General features: G+C 44.2%; 1 protein-coding gene across 6 annotated transcripts; it reads right to left on the bottom strand.

The window, feature by feature from the left end:
- Positions 1–834: 834 nt before the first annotated feature.
- Positions 835–14,410, bottom strand: slc6a1b (solute carrier family 6 member 1b). 6 transcript variants are annotated; one of them, XM_029247927.1, is made up of 16 exons: positions 14,276–14,410; positions 11,219–11,295; positions 9,582–10,000; positions 9,197–9,328; positions 8,747–8,847; positions 8,395–8,504; positions 8,015–8,147; positions 7,431–7,565; positions 7,236–7,339; positions 6,592–6,716; positions 6,062–6,174; positions 5,667–5,798; positions 4,766–4,868; positions 3,492–3,592; positions 2,727–2,894; positions 835–2,259 (listed from the first exon to the last, which is right to left on the bottom strand). In XM_029247927.1, the coding sequence occupies exons 3-16, from the start codon at positions 9,844–9,846 to the stop codon at positions 2,152–2,154; spliced, it is 1,830 nt and encodes a 609-aa protein (XP_029103760.1). In that variant the 5' UTR covers positions 9,847–10,000; positions 11,219–11,295; positions 14,276–14,410; the 3' UTR covers positions 835–2,151. The 6 variants fall into 6 exon arrangements, with proteins under 6 accessions (XP_029103760.1, XP_029103761.1, XP_029103762.1 ...); XM_029247928.1 differs by lacking the exon at positions 14,276–14,410 and adding an exon at positions 12,781–12,804; XM_029247929.1 differs by lacking the exon at positions 14,276–14,410 and adding an exon at positions 12,323–12,341.
- Between the last annotated feature and the right edge of the window lie 7,102 nt (positions 14,411–21,512).

The raw sequence follows: 21,512 nt of genomic DNA, 5'->3' as shown, positions 1-21,512 counted from the left end.
TCATGATCATGCCTTCACTTTGATTCCCCCAGGATCCAAACAAAAATAAATCTGATTTGCTACATTTTTAAACAAGGTACCGCATATAAAAACACTTCTGAGAAAAGCAACACATGAAACCGCAAACAACATAATCTATATTTATTTATTTCTTTTGTTCGTTTTCAGATAACATATATGGCACTCATGCTTTTCTTATATGACACCATCTAGAGACATTTATTATATTTTTTCTATAGAATATTGTACATTAGGCCCATGAAACAGTTAGAAATATACAAAACAATTTTCTTTGACTAGACATAGTATCTAATATTATTGTCATTGTTACTATTATTAATTTTTTTTACATTTCAGAAAGATATGTGCTTATGTTTCTGAGTTCATATTATTGCAGAAAACAGCAAATAATATATGATTTATCAACATTTAGACAAAAAACTTCAAAGTCATACTGACATTCACAGTTACGTGTTTTACACAGTACAGTTTTATAACATTGTTTAAGAGAGAAAACTGCAGTATTGTAACTTTATACAAAATTCACGGAACGCTTATTCATTGCACATTTTAGATATATATATATATCTTTGTAGAGAATAAAATTACTAATTTAACCAGATCCCTGTGACGTGTAGCTGCCGTAGAAGCAAACTAGCGTTATCCTTATTGGAATACGACGGCGACGATTTGTGGAATTAAAGCTTTGTGCTTTTAACTCGTGAAGTAAATAAAGAGGGAAAAATAAATCAGTCATCTCTTTCTCACTCTCTTTACACTTATTTATATATGCATGCGTTTCTCTGTGTGTGTGTGTGTGTGTGCATGTGTGTGTGTGCGTATATATATATATATATATATATATAAGCATACATATACATACACATATATTATTGCCAAACAACTCTATAAAATTAAAGATTAAAGGAAAACATATTTCTGTATGACTAGACTCTTGTTGTTCACTAGTGTGCCTGAAGACTTCCTAGCTCAAGCCAAAGTGTTGGAAAGGCGCACGGTCATAGAGACGGACTATGGCTTTGACTACGCCGCGGGCCGCAGGCTTTCACACGCCGTGTCTCGGTTCGGTTCAGGAGAACGTTTGGTCACTTCCACCTCTGTTCCTGAGGAGCGGCGCGCTCGGCGTGCTACGAAACGGTGAGCTAAAACGGAAAGCGCGTGGACGGCCGGTGCCGACGCCGAACGTCGCCACGGCGACGATGCTGCACCCTGCGGTGACGAGCCGCTCGATTCGGTCCCGTCGCGGCCGCCCGGCGGCGCGGCGCAGCATCTCTAAATGCATTTACACAAACATGGTTTTGGTCCTTCACGTGAACGCTTACATAGAAAACATCTTAAAAATAATTCTAAAAAAAACTGTCGGTCACATACAAAGTTAGTTTTTCTTTAGAAAATAAAGATACAGTTGTAACAGTCTCTCTGGATATTACTCTGTGTTCTGACAGGTACTTCATCACCCATTGGCTCATATAGTTTCGGATCCACACTGACCTTCTTCTTGGTAATAGTTGCCCCAGGACTTGAAAAAAGGGCCGTAGTGTCCTGAAATAGAGTGACAGTCTGGCTACATAACATAGAATATATATATATCTCATAAATTTGGCCTTGCCTGTTGCACATTCCCGTAATGTTCTTCAGTTCCTCCATGCAACTTTAAAATTGCATTTTAATCATTAATCATAATTGTTCTGTATTTCTTTTAGAATACAATCAACCTATTCTAAAAGTGTTTTCTCACAATAGTATTTTTAATAGCTTAATTACATTACATACTTCAAAGGTTAGCATGGAAGTATCAACTCACATTTGGGCCTCCAAATTTAAATCATAATTAAAATCGCAGTAGTTTCATGGTAATAATTAGACTTTTTTAGAAAGACTAATCTTTTGCATATGAGACAAAACTATCGCTAGGACATTGCTGGGTGCTTTTTTTTTTTTTTTTCTTTTTTTTTTTGTTCTGTTTTGCTTTTACAACTGAAAAATAAAACTCATAAACTTGTAATCAGGTTGGTCACAATATGCCCCTGGAGGTAGGTGATTATACTGTATATTAGACATGGAAGTCCTTGATCATGTTCAACCATGATTACATTGTTCTGCATGAAAGTTGGCCTTTTGAAATGCGACTCAGATGTACGCTTCCTCGTTGGCGGGGTTCGGATTCTCGGGCTGCTGCTCCGGGCCGTTCTCCTGGCTCTTGACCACGGCCGTCGGTTGAATCATTATCCGAAGACGCTGCGAGCACACAAACGTAAGCATTTCAGAAGCTGTTCCTCCTCCTGCTTCCGCCCTCGACACATTTACGGACGCGGAGAGAGGACGCTGCGCCGATCTCCAAATCGCAGGGTACGCGGCCTGCGCCCAGTGGCGCCGCAATGAGGTCTTTGGGTCTTAACCAAATCGATTCGCCATGTGCCATTGGCTAAACGCGTTTCGAGAGCGGGACTTTACCCCTTGGCCCAAATGTTGAGTCTACATTCACAGCTGACATTCTTTACACACTTATGTGGTTCAAACAGAAACGCAGGAAAACAAATGTCGCGGTTACCGAACGTCTTAGCAACCAATACGGAGCAGTCCCCTCGCAACGAACGCTAACATCCACTTGGTCACATCTGCCGTGTCTTCTAGGTCCGCTATCTCTACCATTCAACGGCGCTGAGACGAGCAGCCACGGAGACTCGGTAGGTGGAGCGAGTTACCTCTTTGTACGAGCCCTTCAGGGTGAGGAACATGTAGCCCATATATCCTGGAATGAGGACCATGGAGGAGAGCGCCATACACCAACCGACACCCTGACCCCAGGCCGGGAACACGTAGTTGTTCATGGTGAGGGGAACCATTTGTACGGCGCTGAAGAGAAACACGCCCTGAGCCAAGGAGGAGAGAACGTGAAAACACACATACCGGGAGATTCACAACGGACTGGACTCATTTGTTGGTCAAGGTGATGTCAAAGTCATCGCGCCCATCAAACCCATCCGCAGGCACTCGCTAATACCGATGTCCTTTCCAAGCAGTTGTAGTACAAAGAGTAAAATCACGTGGTGACAGATTTGAACCGGAGACAGTGAACAAGTTATTCTGGACGAGGTGAAAACGCCCATCGTTGCGGACTGTCCTCCTTTGGGTTTCGGGTTGTCTCTTTCAGTGAGCGCCTGATGGACACCTGATGTACAAGGTCAGGTGACGCACTATCTAGTTAACCGCTTCACTTACAGATTTAAGAGCCAAAACAGAGTAAAATCTAGCACACTCTGACCCCTGCAAGGACCGCAGTGGATAGAGCCGTTGCCTTCTAATCAGAAGGTCCTAGGTTTGAATCCCCGAGCCTGCTCTAGTACCCTTGATCAAGGTACTGACCCTGAACTTCCCCAGCTAAAAAACACCCTGTTGCATAAACAGCGCAAGTGTCGTTCTGCAGAAGTGTGAGATAAATAATAAACAACAATATTCCGGGTACTCACAGCCACGATGAGAGGGGTGAACGCCACCCAGCAAAGTTTCCACCACAAACATGGCTTGTATCCAATCATCTCTTTGATATTGTCGTAGAACTTGTTGACACCTGACGGGACGAGAAGAAGGCATCCGGCGCGGTGAAAAACGGATCCGTTTTCCGACAGCCGGCCAAATGCAATCCGCAGTCAGGCACGACAGCACGCTTTATCGTTCCCGTGCGCACGCACACATTTCACACACGATGCCGGTGGAGATACGGTATTTCACAGTGGGTTGCATAGGAATTGCGAGCCTTTCAAACGTCTTGTTCTGCTCATAGCATATGCACATTAATTATATATCTCAAGGGGCTCATTTGCATCTGGGTGATAAGCCAAGTAAGAAGTCTGGAGCAAGTGACGTGCTGGATCTAAGGAATCCCGTGGCAGTCTTTGTGTGTGTTCATAAATTAGCCTGTCTGATTTTAAAGGATGGTAACATATCTTCACAGTCAAGGATTTTTTTAAAGACAAGCTAGCTAAATGCTTTTTTTTTAAAATTTTGTGGTATACAATAACAATGTTATTTCTCATTTATATGGGAACAGTGGGGAATGTCAAATTCTACTGGTTGCCTTTAGCGAAAATCTGTGAACCTTGGAATTTATTGCCATGGAAAAATTATCATCATATGAATAATTGTATCCTCTGCTATAACGATATATACTACAGTATATTTTTGCCAACTTCCTTTAATTAGTTAATAACAAAATTAATATATTAATTAATGACCTACTTCTGTAATATGTTATTTTGCCAGTTTGTGCACATTTAGTAGATACTTTTCTCCAAAGTGACTTTTACCTTCATTAATGAAAAAAGACTTAGTCCAAAAGACAGTACAAATATGATTGCCTGCCAGAAAAGCTGACAATAAACAAATTGCTTACTTTGTACTAATCAAAAGATGTTCATCTTACAATTTCTGGCGCAAAATAGTTTTAAAAAAATATACTGTTGTTTCCCCAAACAAGGAGCTGCAACATTCCCTTTTCATTTCTTCCTCTACTGACAGGGGGCTTTGATTTAAATTGAAATCGTAAAGACATTTTTAGTAAAAAACTCCGTATCAGATTCACCACCCCTCTTTTGTTTACAAAACAAATAAACAGCAACACTGAGAACAAACACATAATGCAGCCAGCGACTCCTGTTGCTTCCCATTGATTACTTGCAGCTGTGTTGTCATGGTGTCGGAGGTAAGTGACGTGGAGCAGGAAACGGCTCAGCGTGTGACGTACCGTAGAACCACGATATGGAGATGCACTCGAAGAAGACGAGGAAGAGGAGACACATTCCGCTGGCAGAGTAGTAATCGAAAAGCTTGAACACGTAGAGACCACCCTGGCGACGGCACACAAATCAGCTTCCACTTCCAAACCCAAAGGCAAGTTCAAACAGGCTTAATTTAATACGCAATCAGAGCATTTAGTGCACATTCATCCAAAGATGCCCAAGTGCTGTAAGTGCTCTAGAATGTAGAGACTGGCACCAGCAGCGATACTTCGGCTGAAATCAACGTTTATTTGAACTGGGAAATTTCTGAAAGAATACGAACCGTATCGAATACAACCATACGGCATGCAAAATATGCAAGCGCACACCGTGTTATACTGCGATTCACGGAACATCCTTTACGGTCAGCCGACGCACGGCCGTTGCTTTTCCGACGAAAATGGAAAATGGGAAAAGAAATCTGAGCTCATTGCAGATTGTCGGGAAAAAAAAGAGAAATCGCGGTTATATACACCACGAAAAAACCCCTGTAGAAAGAATTTATTTTAATATCAATTATTATTCTTGCCTGTCCGTGCCGGGTGTTAAATCAGAAGTATAAATATTATTTCACCGTCGGAGCTCCTTACTGCTGAGAGTCAGCTGAGGGTAAAGTGGAACGCAAAAATTAAGGATCTCGGGAGCTTGTCAGGATGCTTCAGTGGGCCAGCAGCACAGAACTCTTTCCTTTATACAGTTCAACGCATCCACATTGCACTCATGTTCGAGGGCCTTTCTGCTACATCTAATCACGAAGCCTTCGTAACCATAATCGACCATAACCACGCGGCACAGAGCCGCTCCTATACTGTGCGAAACGGTAGCGGAACATGGCGTTCATGCTGCAGGGACCCCTGTGCCTCTTACCTCCGTGATGTTGGAGAGGCCGATGAAATACGAGACGAGACAGACGAAAGCGATGAAGATCTCTCTTCTTCCTCGCAGCACTTTCGGAAACTCGTCCACTAAAGCGGTAATGAAGCCCTCCACGGTGCAGAACTGGATTATCATCATAATGAAAAACACATTGCAGGAAGAGGGAGACGGTGGTATATTTCCGCATGTGCTTTTTACGCTGCGGCGGTCCAGCATCTGTGTAACTGTGTGGTGTCGGCTGGACGCACACACGCACACACACACACACACACACACACACACACACACGCGCGTTCTTGCTATTTAAGACATTCCTGACACGCGTGACGTTAAAGATTTAACACACGTAAATGCAAAGCAATGCTTTTTTCTATTTTTTTTTTTACCTGGCTGTCAATTCCAAGCATAAGCAGCATGGAGAAAAAAAGGATGGCCCACAGTGGTGATATAGGTAACTGCGTCACCGCCTCAGGGTAGGCCAAGAAGGCCAAGCCAGGACCTGAGCAATAGGTACACCAAAGGTCAGAGTTCAGTGCATCAAGCTTACAGTGCACAGTTGCATATATATGGCATATATAGTATATAAAGTAATATATACATGGCACAGCAAGCACAGGTGCCCATGTGATGCACGAGCAACTTAAAGTCGCCGGTTCACCTGATCGGTGTGTTTGGAACTGGAGCGCCCGGAAGAGAAGCACACAAACAGAGGGAAACATGTAATCCAGAACCGGGGTCACATTCAGCTGTGTGACCCTGGAGCTCCCCGCTGAGCCACGATGCCACCCGTGCTTAATGAGCCGCAGTAAAATACAGTATCTCACGTTTTGGTTTGAACGTATTGATCGTCGCGCTGCTTTTGTTTGCAACGCTCTGCCGTGGAAAATGCTGTGGATTCTGTGAGTCTGCAAGTTACCTGACGCAGCCACGTCAGCTATTGGCCTCTTGGTCACGTTCGCCATGAAGCCGACAATGGAGAAGATGACGAAGCCGGCGAACATGCTGGTGAAGGAGTTGATGCAGCACACAATGATGGAGTCTCTGTGGAGGAGACGGGGGCGGCATCACCGTGCTGTTTCTCCGACCTCCGCGCCGCATGCGGTCGGGTGCAGGACGAGTTTACCGGGCTCTCGCAAAAGTGCAAAATCAATATCCAACGTCCTGTCGTTGGAATCATGATTAAAACTTCATTTAACAATGTACAGATGGGTGTAAAACATCACATGTTCATTTATGGTTTTGTGATTTTTCTCAGAGAAAACAGGCACAAATTTCGCACCGATGCAAGATCTCCATCAATGCAGCCCTGCTTGTTCAGTTGTTGGAGAAAAAGGGTGCTACGTTTTTTCCGGACCGGTTTTTAACCATCCTGCGTAGATAAGAATGAGATTTCTAGAGAGACATCTTGCAGAGCCTCACTATTTCCATTTTTTCTCCAGCCTCTTTGCCCAAGCGGGTCTCTCAGCTACTGCAGCTTAAAAACGCTGGAATATGTCTCACGTTACAGGAACCCTCCAAAGAACACTGACCATGCGTGTGTGTGTGTGTGTGTGTATATACCTGTAAACATTGTTGTTGAAGGTGTTGTAGCTGCCGAGCGCGATGAGCGACCCGAGGCCCAAACCGTACGAGAAGAAAATTTGCGTCGCCGCATCGAGCCAAACCTGACGGAAAAGAGGCAGCCGCGAAGCGTGATGCGGCAGCAGAACAATATCGGGACGTCCGATCCGTTGCGAATGCTGCGACGAACATTACCTCTGACTCCTTGAGCTTGCTGAATTCAGGAGTAACGTAGAACAAGATGCCGTCTTTAGCCCCAGGAAGGGTAACGCCACGAATGAACAGAATGAACAGCATAATATAAGGGTATGTAGCTGAGAAGTACACGACCTAGGGAACAAAATTGTTGCATTTTAAGCTCACATGCAAAAACGCTGCCTTTATTATATTGCCGTTTCTTGGCTTTATTGTTTTTCATAAAACGAACGGTCATAATTAATTATTCCATTTGACTGGACTGCATTACTGATTCTGCTATGGTTCTACAAATAGCATCCGACAAAGCAGAAGAGCAAACACACGCACCATGGAGCTAATTATACATTTGCAGTATGGCTTTATTTAACTGCAATATCTTTAAACACATGGTTTTATAAGACACGAATATTAGGATCTATCGTAGCACTATATGAGGATGAAGTTGGTACATTTATAATTACAGGAAACATTTAACGAATAGCAATGAAGAGCACTGATTTTAGTCGCTGGGGATAAATGAAGGAAGTCGAGGACATGAGGCAGAGCACTTTCGACAGCCGGACAGCACAGATAAGGCTTACCTTCCCAGTCCAGCTCACACCCTTCCAGATACAGAAGTACACGAGCACCCACGCAATGGCCAGGGTTATAGCGAGGGGCAGGCGGATCTGACCAGGCTTCTCCAGCCCTTCGCTTAGCTGGTGCATATTGCGTCTGCGAACACAAGCGCGACCACGGATTACAACAGCACCGCTCACGACACATTAAATGGGACAATGAGGTTTTCTCCACGTTATTTAGGATAAAATTGTTCACACCATTAAAACATGCACACAAATTCTAATTCTTATCATTGCGCAAACGACAAAATTTTATTTCAAATGTGCGGCAATGTGCGTGCTCCGAAAACACTCGGGCTTCCTTCAGGTTGGTGTCAGCAATTTAAAAGAAAAATGCTTACTCCCAAAATTCAACTACAGCACTTGTAAGGTTGGTGGTATTTGCAATGCTGTAGTTTGAGTAACATTGGTCAGTATTCCAGGGATTGTTACATGTTTTCCATGGAAGTTCCTGCAAAACACAACGATAATTTATTTTTCATATTTAAGCCTGGGATTTACCATAAGGCCTCCAGCAAAAATATGCATATGTATGACAATTTGTTACATGTAAAATTATGTTTTGGGAAACAATAAATAGTCTTTATTATTATTATTATTATTATTATTACTATTGAAAAAACCATCATATTTGACAGAGTACATTCATCCAGACCAACTTGCAGTCTAAGGACAGTAATATAGCTTACTTACTGTTGTAAAGGAGTTATACAGGTAGTATATAGCCCAGGAAATAATTACAATGTAGTAAATATTAAGCCAGAAGGAAAGAACTGCTGCTGCCAAGCCAACACCTGAAGTTCACAAATTGGAAAGTGTTAAAATGTGTCTACTGTCATTCAGTGTATATTAAATATGCATTTGACAAAATCATCATGACATGCAAAAATGGGAAAAATGTCAATCAATTATCAATAGTAAGAGTACCATGAGAAACCACAGCAGGTAAAGTATATAATACATAATTTTTCACAATTAGAATAAAAACTCTAGAATGAACGTACTACATGTTTTTGTAAAAGGCGTCCAGAATCCCATAGCAATGCGGGAGCTGGTGGTGGTGGTGGTGGTGGTGGTGGTGGGGGGTGGGATGGGGGTGGGGGTTGGTTGGGGGGGGGGGGTAGTGGACATAACCTGAAATACCTTTGAACATGGGAGCCAGTTTCCAGACCCCGAGGCCGCCAATGGAGGTGTACTGGCCAAGGGAACATTCGAGCAGAAACAAGGGCATTCCAGCAAAGATGAGCGTCAAAAAATAGGGAATCAAGAAGGCTCCTAGACAGAAGAGCGGAAAAAAAAAAAAAAAAGAAAATATGAGTGCTTTTCTTTTTTTAATGGACATGTGCACACAGACAGGTTTGACACTGAGGATAATCCACTGGTCGAGATACGCGGCAGAATTTCGCGGCCAAATTGTGCGTTTTTACGCCGGGGTGCTCGAGCTGCAAGTTGCGAAACTCCTTTTCTTCTTCTAAAAAAAGGAAGGGGTGAAAAAACGATAAGAAAAAGCCAGGGAAGGGCGCGTTACCTCCCCCGTTCTTGCCACAGAGGTAGGGGAACCTCCACACGTTGCCCAGTCCGATGGCGTAGCCAACGCAAGACAAGAGAAAGTCAAATTTGCCGACCCAGGTCTCGCGGTCGGGAACCTCCTTCTTCTGCACCTTCACCACCAGCGTCTTCGGCTTGTCGTTCGCGGTGCCGCTCGCGGCCGCGCTCGCGGCGTTGGCGGCGGCCGCCTCGTTCACCTCGGTCAGGACGTGTCCGTCCGTCGCCTTCGTGCCGTTGGTCGCCATGTCGCGCGCCTTCGCGGGGGTCCTCGCGGGCGGACGGGGGATTTCAGCACCGGTCCACGTGGAGAGCAGCTTCGCGGTTCGTCACCCTCCCCCCCCCAAAGACTGGGACCCGGGACCGACGGACTTGGGGGCGCAAAGGTGGACGACGGACAACCTGGGAGCAGGAGAGAGCGGCTCAGGTCCGGTGAAGAGCTTCACCACATCATTCGCAGCACACAAGTTTTTATTAATGTATGCCGTGCCAACAACAACAACAAAAAAAAAAACTCCAGTTTATTGCATTCGCCCGCAGCAGCGCACCACTGATTTACTTTTAATATATATATATATATATATATATATTTTAATACTCAATATAATGTTGCCAAAAGTATGCACGCGTTTAAAAACGGAACTCCTCATAATTCTCTAACATGGGTATTTGCTGAATATTTTTGTTTTTTTCTAAACCATGATCATGTTCCCAGTGGAAGGCTGATTGGCGGTAGTTCTTTCGCGATTTATCGTCCCCGGGTTTTTAGGTAATGCGTCGTGGAGAAACGCGGCACCCACGGCACAAGATTAAATGGGACACATATTCATTCGGAAAATACGTATTATTTTGTTTTATAGGCTATTTCGGTCAGGCTACTGTTTCAAATGTTTTTTTTTTTTTTAATTAAAAAATCGGGTGTTATTGCATATTGCAGTTTATTGAACCGAAGTAATTCCCGGACTCGAGGCTCAGTTAAGTACCACGCAATTAGTGTGGACAATTAATATGACGAATCGCTCAAAACATCTGTAAAAACTGACTTTGAAAAAGCAAAACGCGCCACGCGCCCCTCTGGACGCGCGATAAGTTACCAAAAATGTGTTTAAAGTCACGATGATGCCGAACCGAGTGTGTTCTCAGTCTACCTATACGTGTGTGTCGACAGGTTATGAAGGTAATAAGGTAACGAAGCGACGCGAGCCCACCTGGAGCTCCCCCGCGCAGCGCAGAACGGGAGCGCAGCGATCGCGCGTCTTTGCGCGTCAACGCGCGCCTCTCCGCCTCGCGCACAAATACGATACATAGCTTTTCTACTTAAACAGTTTTTTTAAAATATGGCTATCACGTTTACTGCCACGCCGACTTTACCATGGTAAAAAAAATATTGAAAACTGGAGACAGTTTTTTACACTAACCACCTATTTATCCCGTGAACGAACGCGTAAAAATGATTAAGTGGAGTTTCACTTGTACTTGCGCGCTGTTCACCGACTCCAACAGGCTCGATTTACGATAAAAGCGACTGGGACGGAGAAGCGGCACGTGCGCCGCGCCGCCGTGTTTAATTACAGTGCCGTTTCCGTGCTGCTCGCGAGTGTGAGAAGTTGTCATACTCACGGTGCGCAGCGCGGCTCCTCACACACTCTCACCGCAGCCGCGGGGACACAGCTGTGTCCATGGAGAGCGCCGCCGTCCTGCGGGGGTAAAGCGGGGTAAAGCGGGGTAGAAACGAGCGCCACTCCGCGCACCGGCCGTCCGGTAGGAGCGCGGCTCGTTGCGGGGCTGCGCGGGGGTGGGCGCGTGCAGAACGCGCACGAGACAGGAGTGCCGTCGCCGTCGCCTTCGCCACGAGAGGCTCGCGCAGCCGTCTAGCATCCGCGCGCGGGGACGTCGCGATGTGGCGCGAGCTCTCCTCTCTCCTCTGCTCTCCTCTCCTCCCCCCCCCCCTCAGCGCGCGCGCTCTCTCATCCGCGCGGCGTCAATGTCATGTGAAAGTCGACCCTCCCCGCGTGCAGCATTTTCCCGCCGCTGCGATGGCCGCGGGTTCGAGAGCGGAGCGCTCTCCTGTCTCACGGCTCTTTATATAGCTCCAGTTTTTTTCTCTCACATATTTGGATTTTTTTTCCTGCGATTGATGGGCGGCAGTAACCGTCAGATGACACTTTATGTAACGTGACTTAACACTTTATTAAGCATGACTGACCACGGAATAAAATATAGCCCCCCCCCACCCCCCGCCCGCAATATTTATTCAAAAAATAAAACCATTAAACCCACAGAGCCACATAATATCGTGCTCTGCTCTCCGCTCTACCATGTAACTGTTACTCACATGCACCGACAATTTGACAAAAACAATAGGAAAGTACAAAATATCCATATAATCTTACGAGATTTATTGTAACAATGCATTAAATAAAGTTGACATATTTAAATATAATATTAAAATCTTTGAGGAACATCCGTGAGGGCCGCACTGCGATTACAATGATCTGTTCGCTGCTGTATCAGTGGAAATAAATCCGTACATCATCATGTATATCGTAAATCAGCTTGACCAAAAGTTTCGCAATAATAATAATAATAATAATAATAATAATTTACAGGATACTGTGTGGACCATTTCGCCGTTTCAACCCTGGCTTCTCCGCTCAAAACGCGCCCCTCCCGCCCGCCTTCCAAGAAAAACTCATCTTCACCAAAAAGGGTCCCTCCACTCACTCATTTTGCATCATCAAGAGCGATGAAACAAGGCACCTCGCAGAATACGCATTTTTGGGAGAAAAGCGCTCAGCTAATTTGCCGCCCTGAACCCCGGGAGCTGCGCGCGTCACGCGTTGGGCCGCGGGGTGGGGTGTGTGTGTGTGTGTGTGTGTGTGTGTGTGGGGGGGGGGGGTGATGCCAATCGGCCTCTGGTTCCTGGCAAAATGTGATAAGCAAACCCGTCAATAAGTGAAGTCTGGGGGTGTGAGATAAATTGAAAACCGGCCCTATAATCTTCTTAGCTTGCTGTCTCCAGAAATAAAATGCCCTTGTGAAAGGACTTAAATGAACACACTTAATGCAGAATTTAACTGCCATATTGGTATAAATTAATAGCATCTCGCTGGGGGATTAGTGCGCGCGCCCCTGTACCCGGGGTTTGATGCTGCAGCAAAAATGAACGGCGAGCAACCAACCGTTGGAAGAAGATCCGTCCCTCGGTCCCCAGCGAAGCGTCAGGGCTCGGGGGTCCGAGACGGGCTCCTCACGTGTCCGCTACAACGAACCAGCATGACGCCGCACAGCTCATGCACAGAAAGCACAGTCTCCCCCGTTTACCGTGTTTGCCTCAATTAAGGACCGGCGACGCAGGCACGTGCAGGGCGTAAAGCGCACACTGATTTCGGCGTCTAACTTTCATTATGACGTCACGCTCGCTCTAGAACCCTTGAGTTTCGCACAGGAGACACACACCTTACGGCACCTGAACGAATGACGTGGACAGGTTTAAGACAACCGAAGGTACCTCTACTGTTATTATTATTAGTATTATTATTATTTGCAAGATTTTTTATCTGAATCCTTTGCCCAGGGCAGCACAGAGCTAGATAATCACTTCACAGTGATTTATCCGTTTACACAGCAGGCTACTGTACCGATTCAAGCCAAGCACCTCAATCAAGGGTGTTAGAGCAGGACAGCAATTTGAACTCAGGATGCTCAGATTGCAAGATGACTTCTCTTAACACCCTGCCACCTGCTAGCTCGTTTGTGCCGCCTGTGAACCACATCGATCTCTTGTTGAGAGGATTCGTAAGCCATTATTTGACTATCGTCTAAAATATGCAATGTTATGTGAAACGTAAAATGTAATAAGCAGATTCAAGGGCTTGTGGGAAAATTTTTTTAAAAAAGCTGCATCGACTGCAAAGTGGAAGTTTTCTTAGCTTGGGCTCATTGGACGGCGTGTGGCCATAGAGGGTGGGATGGCGGCAGATGGCGAGCCAATGAGGGGTGAACTAACCTACTAAACGATACAAAATGAAATTTAGCATTTAAAATCCCATCTGGTTTATTCGCCCCGGAGCGATGGGATGCTTAGACGCGCCGTGGGCCTCGAGCGCCTCGCCCCCCTCGCTGGCATACTTGATTAGTCAGCTGAACGCCGTGCCGCTGCCATGCCATGAGGCTCACATTCCACATCGAGCTCCGCTGCAGATACTCGCATCCTGAACCATCACTGCTGGCGGAGGGTGGAGGCTCCTCCCTCAAGTGCGGAAAATGACGACTACCGTGACATATTCCCAAAATTACATCCCAGCAAGGTTGGGGCTGAAGTGTCGTCCAAATGAGGAGAAAAATGTATATTGGACAAAAACAGACACCGCCGGGTTACAGAAGGGAAGATAGAGTATAATTAATACTAGTCGTCTTGGTCGCACAGATAATAATTATGCATTGAAATAATTTTATTTGCTGATTACTGGGAGACAAAACAGAGCAAATCCAGTGTAATTTGAAACTCCTGCTTCAATAAAAATTATAGTAATTTTGTTCCAAATTATAGTAGCCAAATACGCGTGATGTTAAAAAAGGGATGGGAATGTTGACGTTTCTTAAATTTTCACTTGAAAACTAATGAATCCAGCAGAACCCGAAATGACACCGTGTGACGGAGTGCCGGCTGCATACCTGTTGCACGTTGGTGCTGGTCCAACACAAATCCAACTAGACAGTGGAGCCCAGTGCTTCCGGAACGTTCCTGCGCACAAAAGCTCAGTCCTCTAACGAGCCTCCCTCATAGTGTGGATCCACGCAGTGCTGCAGGTGCTCATACCTCTGACTATCCACTATATATCGAGATCCCCTAAGAAGGAAGTACTCTGGGGTGCTTTCATGGCAGCTTGCGGAGGGCGGTTCAGGGGCGCGGCACAGCGCGGTGCGGCAGTGGAGCCCGGGCCATTCAGAGCCAGGCCTTTCAGTGCCGCACAGAGAGGCAGACAGAGCTCTGGTGTCAGAGCTGTTTATGTGTGACACTTGAAGGCCCAGAAATGCAGGCTCCCTTCATTGGCAGGACAGTCAGGTAGGCAGCGGGCGGCCCGTCCGCCGGGGGCTCAATGCCCCGCTTCCGCTCGCTGTGAAAGGCCGCAGACTGGCTGGCGTGTCCGTTGCCGGGCGACGGGCGAAGGTACTCAGTGCCACTTCAGTGGAGCTCAGGGGAGGTCAGAGGCAACACAAACAGGTGTCTCTTCCCACAGCACCGAAACACTCGACGTTTCGGAAGCGGTGCATCAGAGCAGAACAGATTATCGAAACCCGGCGTAAAATGACACCTGAATGTATTTTGTATTTCTTTTCGGTAATCATACCTGCCAATGTTTATCCCTCGTTGCATTTTCAAATGATTCTGGAATTCCTGAGGTCAAAAAGTATTTGAACACTTATTTACGACAAGCCTGATTTGAAGCAGTGCAGAATTGCTCGATAACACCGCAACGCTATAAAATGAACAAGGAAAACAAGAAAGACGAAGGAGATACACACAGAAATTCGTGTAACCATAAAATAATACGTTGAGGAGAAGAAATCACACCATTCTTTCAGTGCTAAAATATGAAATATTTTGAGGGTGTTGACTCTAACGTTCTGCATTTTAGCACAAGCATAGAAAAACCAGCTGTTAAACGGTGGAGGAACAGTGAAAATGTGTTAACCACTTTGACATGCACATCGTATTGTTGTTGAATAAACAATGACAGGAGCACAGGCTTTAAGAATGAAATATTAAGGAAAGGAAATACAGATTTATTGGTTTTGATCTTGTTTTGCCTGGAAGTTTATCGTATTCCAGCCCAGCTAGAGAGTATTAGTGGGATATGGCAGCGATAAGCCAAAAAGCAAATGTCAAAGACTGTCCTTTTTAATGTTCATGAATAAACTGATTAACACTGCAGTGAGTCATTAATATGGTAATTACAAACAATCTACATATTTAAATTAAAACATTCCTCCCGTTCATTTATATCCAGATCACAAAAGCAAAACAAGGTTAAATGACGTTCGTTTTAATCTCGTGTAATGTAACATTATGTTTATGAAGTGTTTACACAAAAGATTTCTGATGTGCATAAATAACATATAGCCCATTTAGTTTTGCTGAGAAAATCCTATGTTTGTAGGAGAAAAAAGATGCAAAGTCTGTAAAGTTTATGTAAAATTTTCCAGCGAAATAAAAGCCTGCAAAACAAAGTATGCGACTGTTACTGTGTGCGGAGTGTGCAGAGCTTCTCGGGTGTAAATGTGGTTATCGTTGCTCCCGGTTCAAAAGGCATTTTCATGATGACATTAATATTTTTATATATATGATGCAGGACTTCACACCACAGAGAGTGTTATGGAAAAGATAAAAAACAACCAAGCAAAGATTTGTAAGAAAGTGACAAGGAAAAAAGAATTAATCCTGCCCCTCCAACACTCTCCTGGTCTACACATATTAATAATTTGTCATAAAAGACCCTGAAGGCCACAACGGATGATCACAAATTATTATTATCCCATTGCTTCAATGACACTTTTATGCAAAGTGACCTGGAATTTTACTGGAGCAACTTGGGTTACTCATCTTTCTCAAGGGTATAACAGCAGGGCCCCTCCTTGGACTGCAGTGGGCTGGAGAATGTACAGTTAAATACCTGCATCTTTAACCACTATATTTCCATGGCGCCAGTGGGGAGTCGTGCCCACCGTGCCCCCATATGAATATCTATGTGAACAATTAACTATGAAAGAGGAGTTCTGGGGAGCAAAAGGGTTAAGTATGAGGGTTCACCTCCTTTGGTCTAGTTATAAACACCACATTAAACGGTACAGTAGATGGATTCCATGGGGATGGAGAGAGATTCTTGTAATTGCTACAGTAAAGTAAATTTCGCACCAAAGCTTTGTTTTTAGACGCAGGACATCTAATGGGACCGTTCCACTTTGAACGTGCTGACTTTCTCGGTCCCGATGGGTCCGACTCCTCATTCCACTACGGAGATGTTTCCAAAGAACATGCATCGCTAGGTCAAATAGCAAACGTGGCAATTAAACAGTTCGAATCTCTGCAAGCTTTCCATATTCCTTTTTAATCCGGTGAAGAAAGAGAGGGCACAGAGTGTGTAAAACCAGAGGAAAGTGTCATCTCGGAGCAATTTGCTCTGTTGCTCCAATCGGGACCCTGTACACAAGGATAGGACACTTTGGCCAAAGCTGTCTGTTGATTCTATGAAATGTTCATCCACATTCACTGTAAACAGAGTCCTGCTAAGATCCTGACAGATTGGCAGACTGAAGAACAATGCTCACAGAACCATTCTCAGTCGTGTGTGGTGGCTTTGAACCCTGATGCTCCTCATCAGAAGTCCACGAGATGCACAGTCACTTGGCCTGATGGACCATTTCGAAGAAGCCCCAGGTGGGCAACAGCAGCGGTGGCTGGAAGTGCTCCTTTTTCGGGGTTTGGAGTCTACAGACAACTGTTTGGGCTCTGTCCTCTGTCGCACATGTCCTTCCGCCGACACGTATGGAAGCCATGGGGCAGCAGATGGTGTATTGCTTCCGGGGGTGGACTCAGAGCCAGTGGGTGTCATGTTCAAATCCCAGGAGGCACATTGTTGTCACTGCCCTGCAGCGATGTACTTAACCTTCATCTGCAATATAAGACAGTGTAGGGAAAACAACATGTTCTTTGACCCCCTCACCACAATGTTATGTTTAATTGAACATTATCCGACGAAATGCCACGGCGATGAAAGTAAACAGCGCAGCTTTACAAAGCGTAGATTTGTTGCCAGGCAACCGAGCAGTCAATCTCAATCTCCTCTCTCCTCCTATCTCCCCCCGCGGGACGTCTGTGCGATAGCTGCTGAAAAGGGCTTCATTAAGTTTTATAGGAACTCCATTTAGAATTCAGATGAGGGTGGCAAGGTTAATTTGAGTGAAATGGCCAAAAAACATTTAACACTATTTTGCAGTAAAGATGAGCTGGAGATGAGCACTTGGTTTGCTATCGCCCAGCGAAACATAACACACGCATCTTTAACAGGTGAAGCGCACTGTGACTCAAGGACTTTACCACACTTTTTTTGTGATGTCTTAAGGAGTGTTTTGTGTGAATTGCAGTAAAGACACAAAAAAATAAAATAATCAGACAGGGCAACGTATTAGAGCGTTTAGGTTGCATGAGTGTGGAGGAAATAATGGGCATTTTTCCGTCTATATTCTAGGGTGATTTTGGAGCACCAAGTGAGAATGAGCAGTGAAACTTGATGAGGGATACCTGACGTGGGGAAACACTGCTGGTGTTTTAGGTGTTTTCCTCCAGGAAAAGGAGACAAACTCCAGCGTTTCACGGTCTCACTTCATTACAGGTGACAAGTTAGGCAGAACACAAGGGCAGCAGGTGGCATAGATTAGCGCTGCCACCTTGCAATCTGAAGACCCAGGTTTGAATCTTATTCCCACTGTAGAACCCTTGATCAAGGTAATTACCCTGAATAGATACAGTAAAAATTACCCAGCTGTAAAAAATGAGTATAAGTACTGGCATTGTAAGTCACTTTGGAGAAAAGTGTCACTAAATAAATTGTAATAAAACTTTTGCAAACTGTCGCTCTTTCCCATGGTGCAACCTTTCATGGCAACTCTTTCAGAGAGCAGAGGCAACAGCAGCATGCCTACACGTGTCCCTCCTTGCCACACCTGCTGGCCAGACCTCCAGAGACCCTGTGTGCTTTGCTGAGACCACCTCAGACACCCAGCAAAGATTTAATTTCAACTGAGTGGAGATCAACCCAGTGGAACATTTCATTATTTTCTCAATTTTCATATCCAAAATTTAATTTAGGACAAATCAATGTTTTAGACCTGTGAAAAAGGCATCTTTGAGATTTAAAAATATACACTGACAGTCATACACTCAGTAGCATTATATATACTAAATGAGAGAAGCTGTTTGCGCATTAAAAATATAAAGATTTTCATTGTGAAATGATCCCTCTCTTTAAAAATTTGGCTAAATAACTCCTGCAAATCAGTTTCTGACATTTCAAGACAATCCCATTGAATGCAGTACATTTCAGTTACTTGAAAAAAGTCCTTCAATGAATTTTATCTGGGTACAATTGTGAAATTGTAAATCTTTTTTTAGGTGATGAAGCATGAAGATGATGACAGACCGTCTTTATACCATGAGCCATTTTGTATTTGTTTTTCTTTGTTATGTTTATCCCCTTTGCCTATAAACTGCATACTGTACTGTAATCTGTACTGTGCTACAGTACACATCCAGTATATAATATTTATTGTTTCAGCATGTGAACTTTAGAGGAAACTTCACTGCTGTGGACCAGTACTCATATCAGATTGAACTAAGCAAAAATCTTTTCACCTGCTGGTGCTGCATTACAATGTAGAAAATGTGAAGTACCAGGCAAAAGTTTGAGTACACCTGCATTAAACCAGACTATCTGTGCCAAAGGCAGGGACACGGTGGCACAGCAGACAAAGCTAGTGCCTCGGAGTTCCTGAGCCAGTGGTATGGGTTTGAGTCCGGCTCATAGTGCGTAGAGTTTTCATGTTTCTCCATACCTTTGAACTTCTCCCAAACCTGCATGAAAAAAGCACTGCCAAACCACTTCCATTCCTTCCTTGCCTCGTAAACTGTGGAACTGGATGGCAGGAGTTGGATTTGACTTGCTGGCACTTCTGTACGGACACACCTGGGTTCAACTGCTGAACATTTCTAACATATGGGTGAGCACATGAGTTGTGCCTTTCTGGTTTCCACTGCCCAGCATGGAGGTGGCAGCATCATGCTGTGGGGGCTCCTTTGCTGGTCTCACAGATGTTGATCTTTACAATGGCCAGGTTCATGGCAGTGTTAACCATCATGGCTATCATACTGCACTTCAGAGGCATGTTGTTCTGATAGGGTTACTGTTGTTTGTTCAGCCCTTCATTCCTCAGCAAAGTATTTACCTGAAACCACACATCAAAGTTGTACATGAGCTATATGGAAAAGATGGGAAGAGAAGAACAACTCAGACTAATGGCCTGGATGTAGAATTTTGTCCATTCTGAAAAAATGGTTTATAACACGTATATTCAAACTTTTGAGTGATACTGTGTGACTTCGTGTGACCCCCTTCAATAAGAGCAAAATATATTTGCGCTCCCTTAAAGGTAATGCGGTTTGAAGGTTTTCTCATTTCATTGTAATGCGCACATGTGAAATACATTGGGATACAACGTACAGTGTAATGTCACATCAGCAGTATAAATTATGTATTTTATCAGTGAAATTCATTGGGCTGAGAGCAGGCTTCATTCCTTCCACGGGGAACATGTCCATTTCTCATTCCTCCGGTGTAATGCTCACATAAATCATTGCCTCATTAGGACTACCTGAGCAGGTGTCTTACGTATTCCCTCATATACATTTGGCCTGGCTAATTAGGCGTGTAATGATCCAATTTAACCTCTCCCTCAGATCAAATTCACAAGAGAGAAATGAGCGAAAGCAATAAGGCCAAGTGGAACGTACAATTACACCCCATCTCTTTCACGCTGCCTCTTCAACTTCTGCCTGTTTAGCCCAGGAAAGAACAGAGGATATTAGACATATACTAATACTGACGTGTGAGTTTTGTTAGAAGATAATTCACCATTTACATTACATTACAATTACATTTATTGATTTAGCAGACACTTTTGTCCAAAGCAGCTTCCAATGAACTCTATGTAGTGTTACCAGCCCACACACCTTATTCAGCAAGGTCATTTACACTGCTAGATACACTACTTACAATGGGTCACTCATCCATACATCAGTGGAACACACACACTCCCTCTGTCACACTCTATGGGGGGACCTGAACAGCATGTCTTTGGACTTACTAATGTTATATGTGGCAATGAACTAGTAGTTAAACACCAGCATTGTTAACACTTTAAATTAATTAATCTAAGATCTATGCATATTTCTGTACCTCTGTCATCTGTCGGTATAGTGAATATTCACTTTGCTGCCCTCTACATTGTTCTCCGTTGCTTTGGAATAGAGTGCCTACTAAGCAAATTAATTCTGAGATCAAAGGTCTGTGCGCACTGGACAGAAACAATATGAAGATTTACTGTTAATAAATAACAATGATTAGCTTGTAGAAGAAATACATACTGAATAAATGGACCGAATATTTCTTAAGTAAAAATGAAGGCGTTCCAGAGGTTAGTCATCTGTATGGTAATTTTTTTGCTCTTTTTCTTCAACTGAGGCAGAGGGTTATTTTTTTCCATTTTAATTTCATTTATTTCCTTGGGTCTTTGTTCGTTCATGTGGGGCCTGGAGTTTCATATTGAACATGTCAAAAATTCAGAAGGAGAAAATGAGAAGTGTAAATTAAGAAATACTCAAAAACAAGTCATAATATGAATACTAACATTTCCATTCCTTGAAAAAATACTGAACGCATGTTAATGATTACCATTCATTTAGAGATGCTTTGTAGCGAGCGTACACCTCTGCCGATGTTATGACAGCTTCCAATAATGAACATTCAGACAACAACACAGTGGAGGTTATAAAATTGTCCTACGTTGTCAATATAACCTTCTGTGCCATAGTTTTGCTTTGAGATCAGTGTTGGCTCAGGCTGAGGTCTTTCTTCAGCGGACACAGTTGCATGTGGTTGTACTTTTTTTGGACAGCAGGTGTCTGCAATCTCCGCTCCTCATACGGTTCTAATAATCCCCTATTCAACCCCATCACTATGGCAACTGGCTGGATGACTTTTCCAGCTGACTTACACCATACTATGGAAACTGGAGTGCACAGCATAGCAGACATGGCAGCCTTTAACATCTCAGCAAAAAAATATGTGTTCAATAC

The sequence above is a fragment of the Scleropages formosus genome, chromosome 22 (genome assembly GCF_900964775.1).
Source record: "Scleropages formosus chromosome 22, fSclFor1.1, whole genome shotgun sequence".
Classification (NCBI taxonomy): domain Eukaryota; kingdom Metazoa; phylum Chordata; class Actinopteri; order Osteoglossiformes; family Osteoglossidae; genus Scleropages; species Scleropages formosus.
This window is presented reverse-complemented; position numbering and strand designations above follow the sequence as displayed.

Coding starts and splice junctions, on each gene's coding strand:
- slc6a1b (XM_029247927.1), bottom strand. CDS start 9,846: ATGGCGACCAACGGCACGAAGGCGACGGACGGACACGTCCTGACCGAG. Junction 8,505..8,746: donor TGTATAACTCCTTTACAACA/GTAAGTAAGCTA, acceptor TGTGTTTTGCAG/GAACTTCCATGGAAAACATG. Junction 2,260..2,726: donor TGAAGGGCTCGTACAAAGAG/GTAACTCGCTCC, acceptor GTGTGCTCGCAG/CGTCTTCGGATAATGATTCA.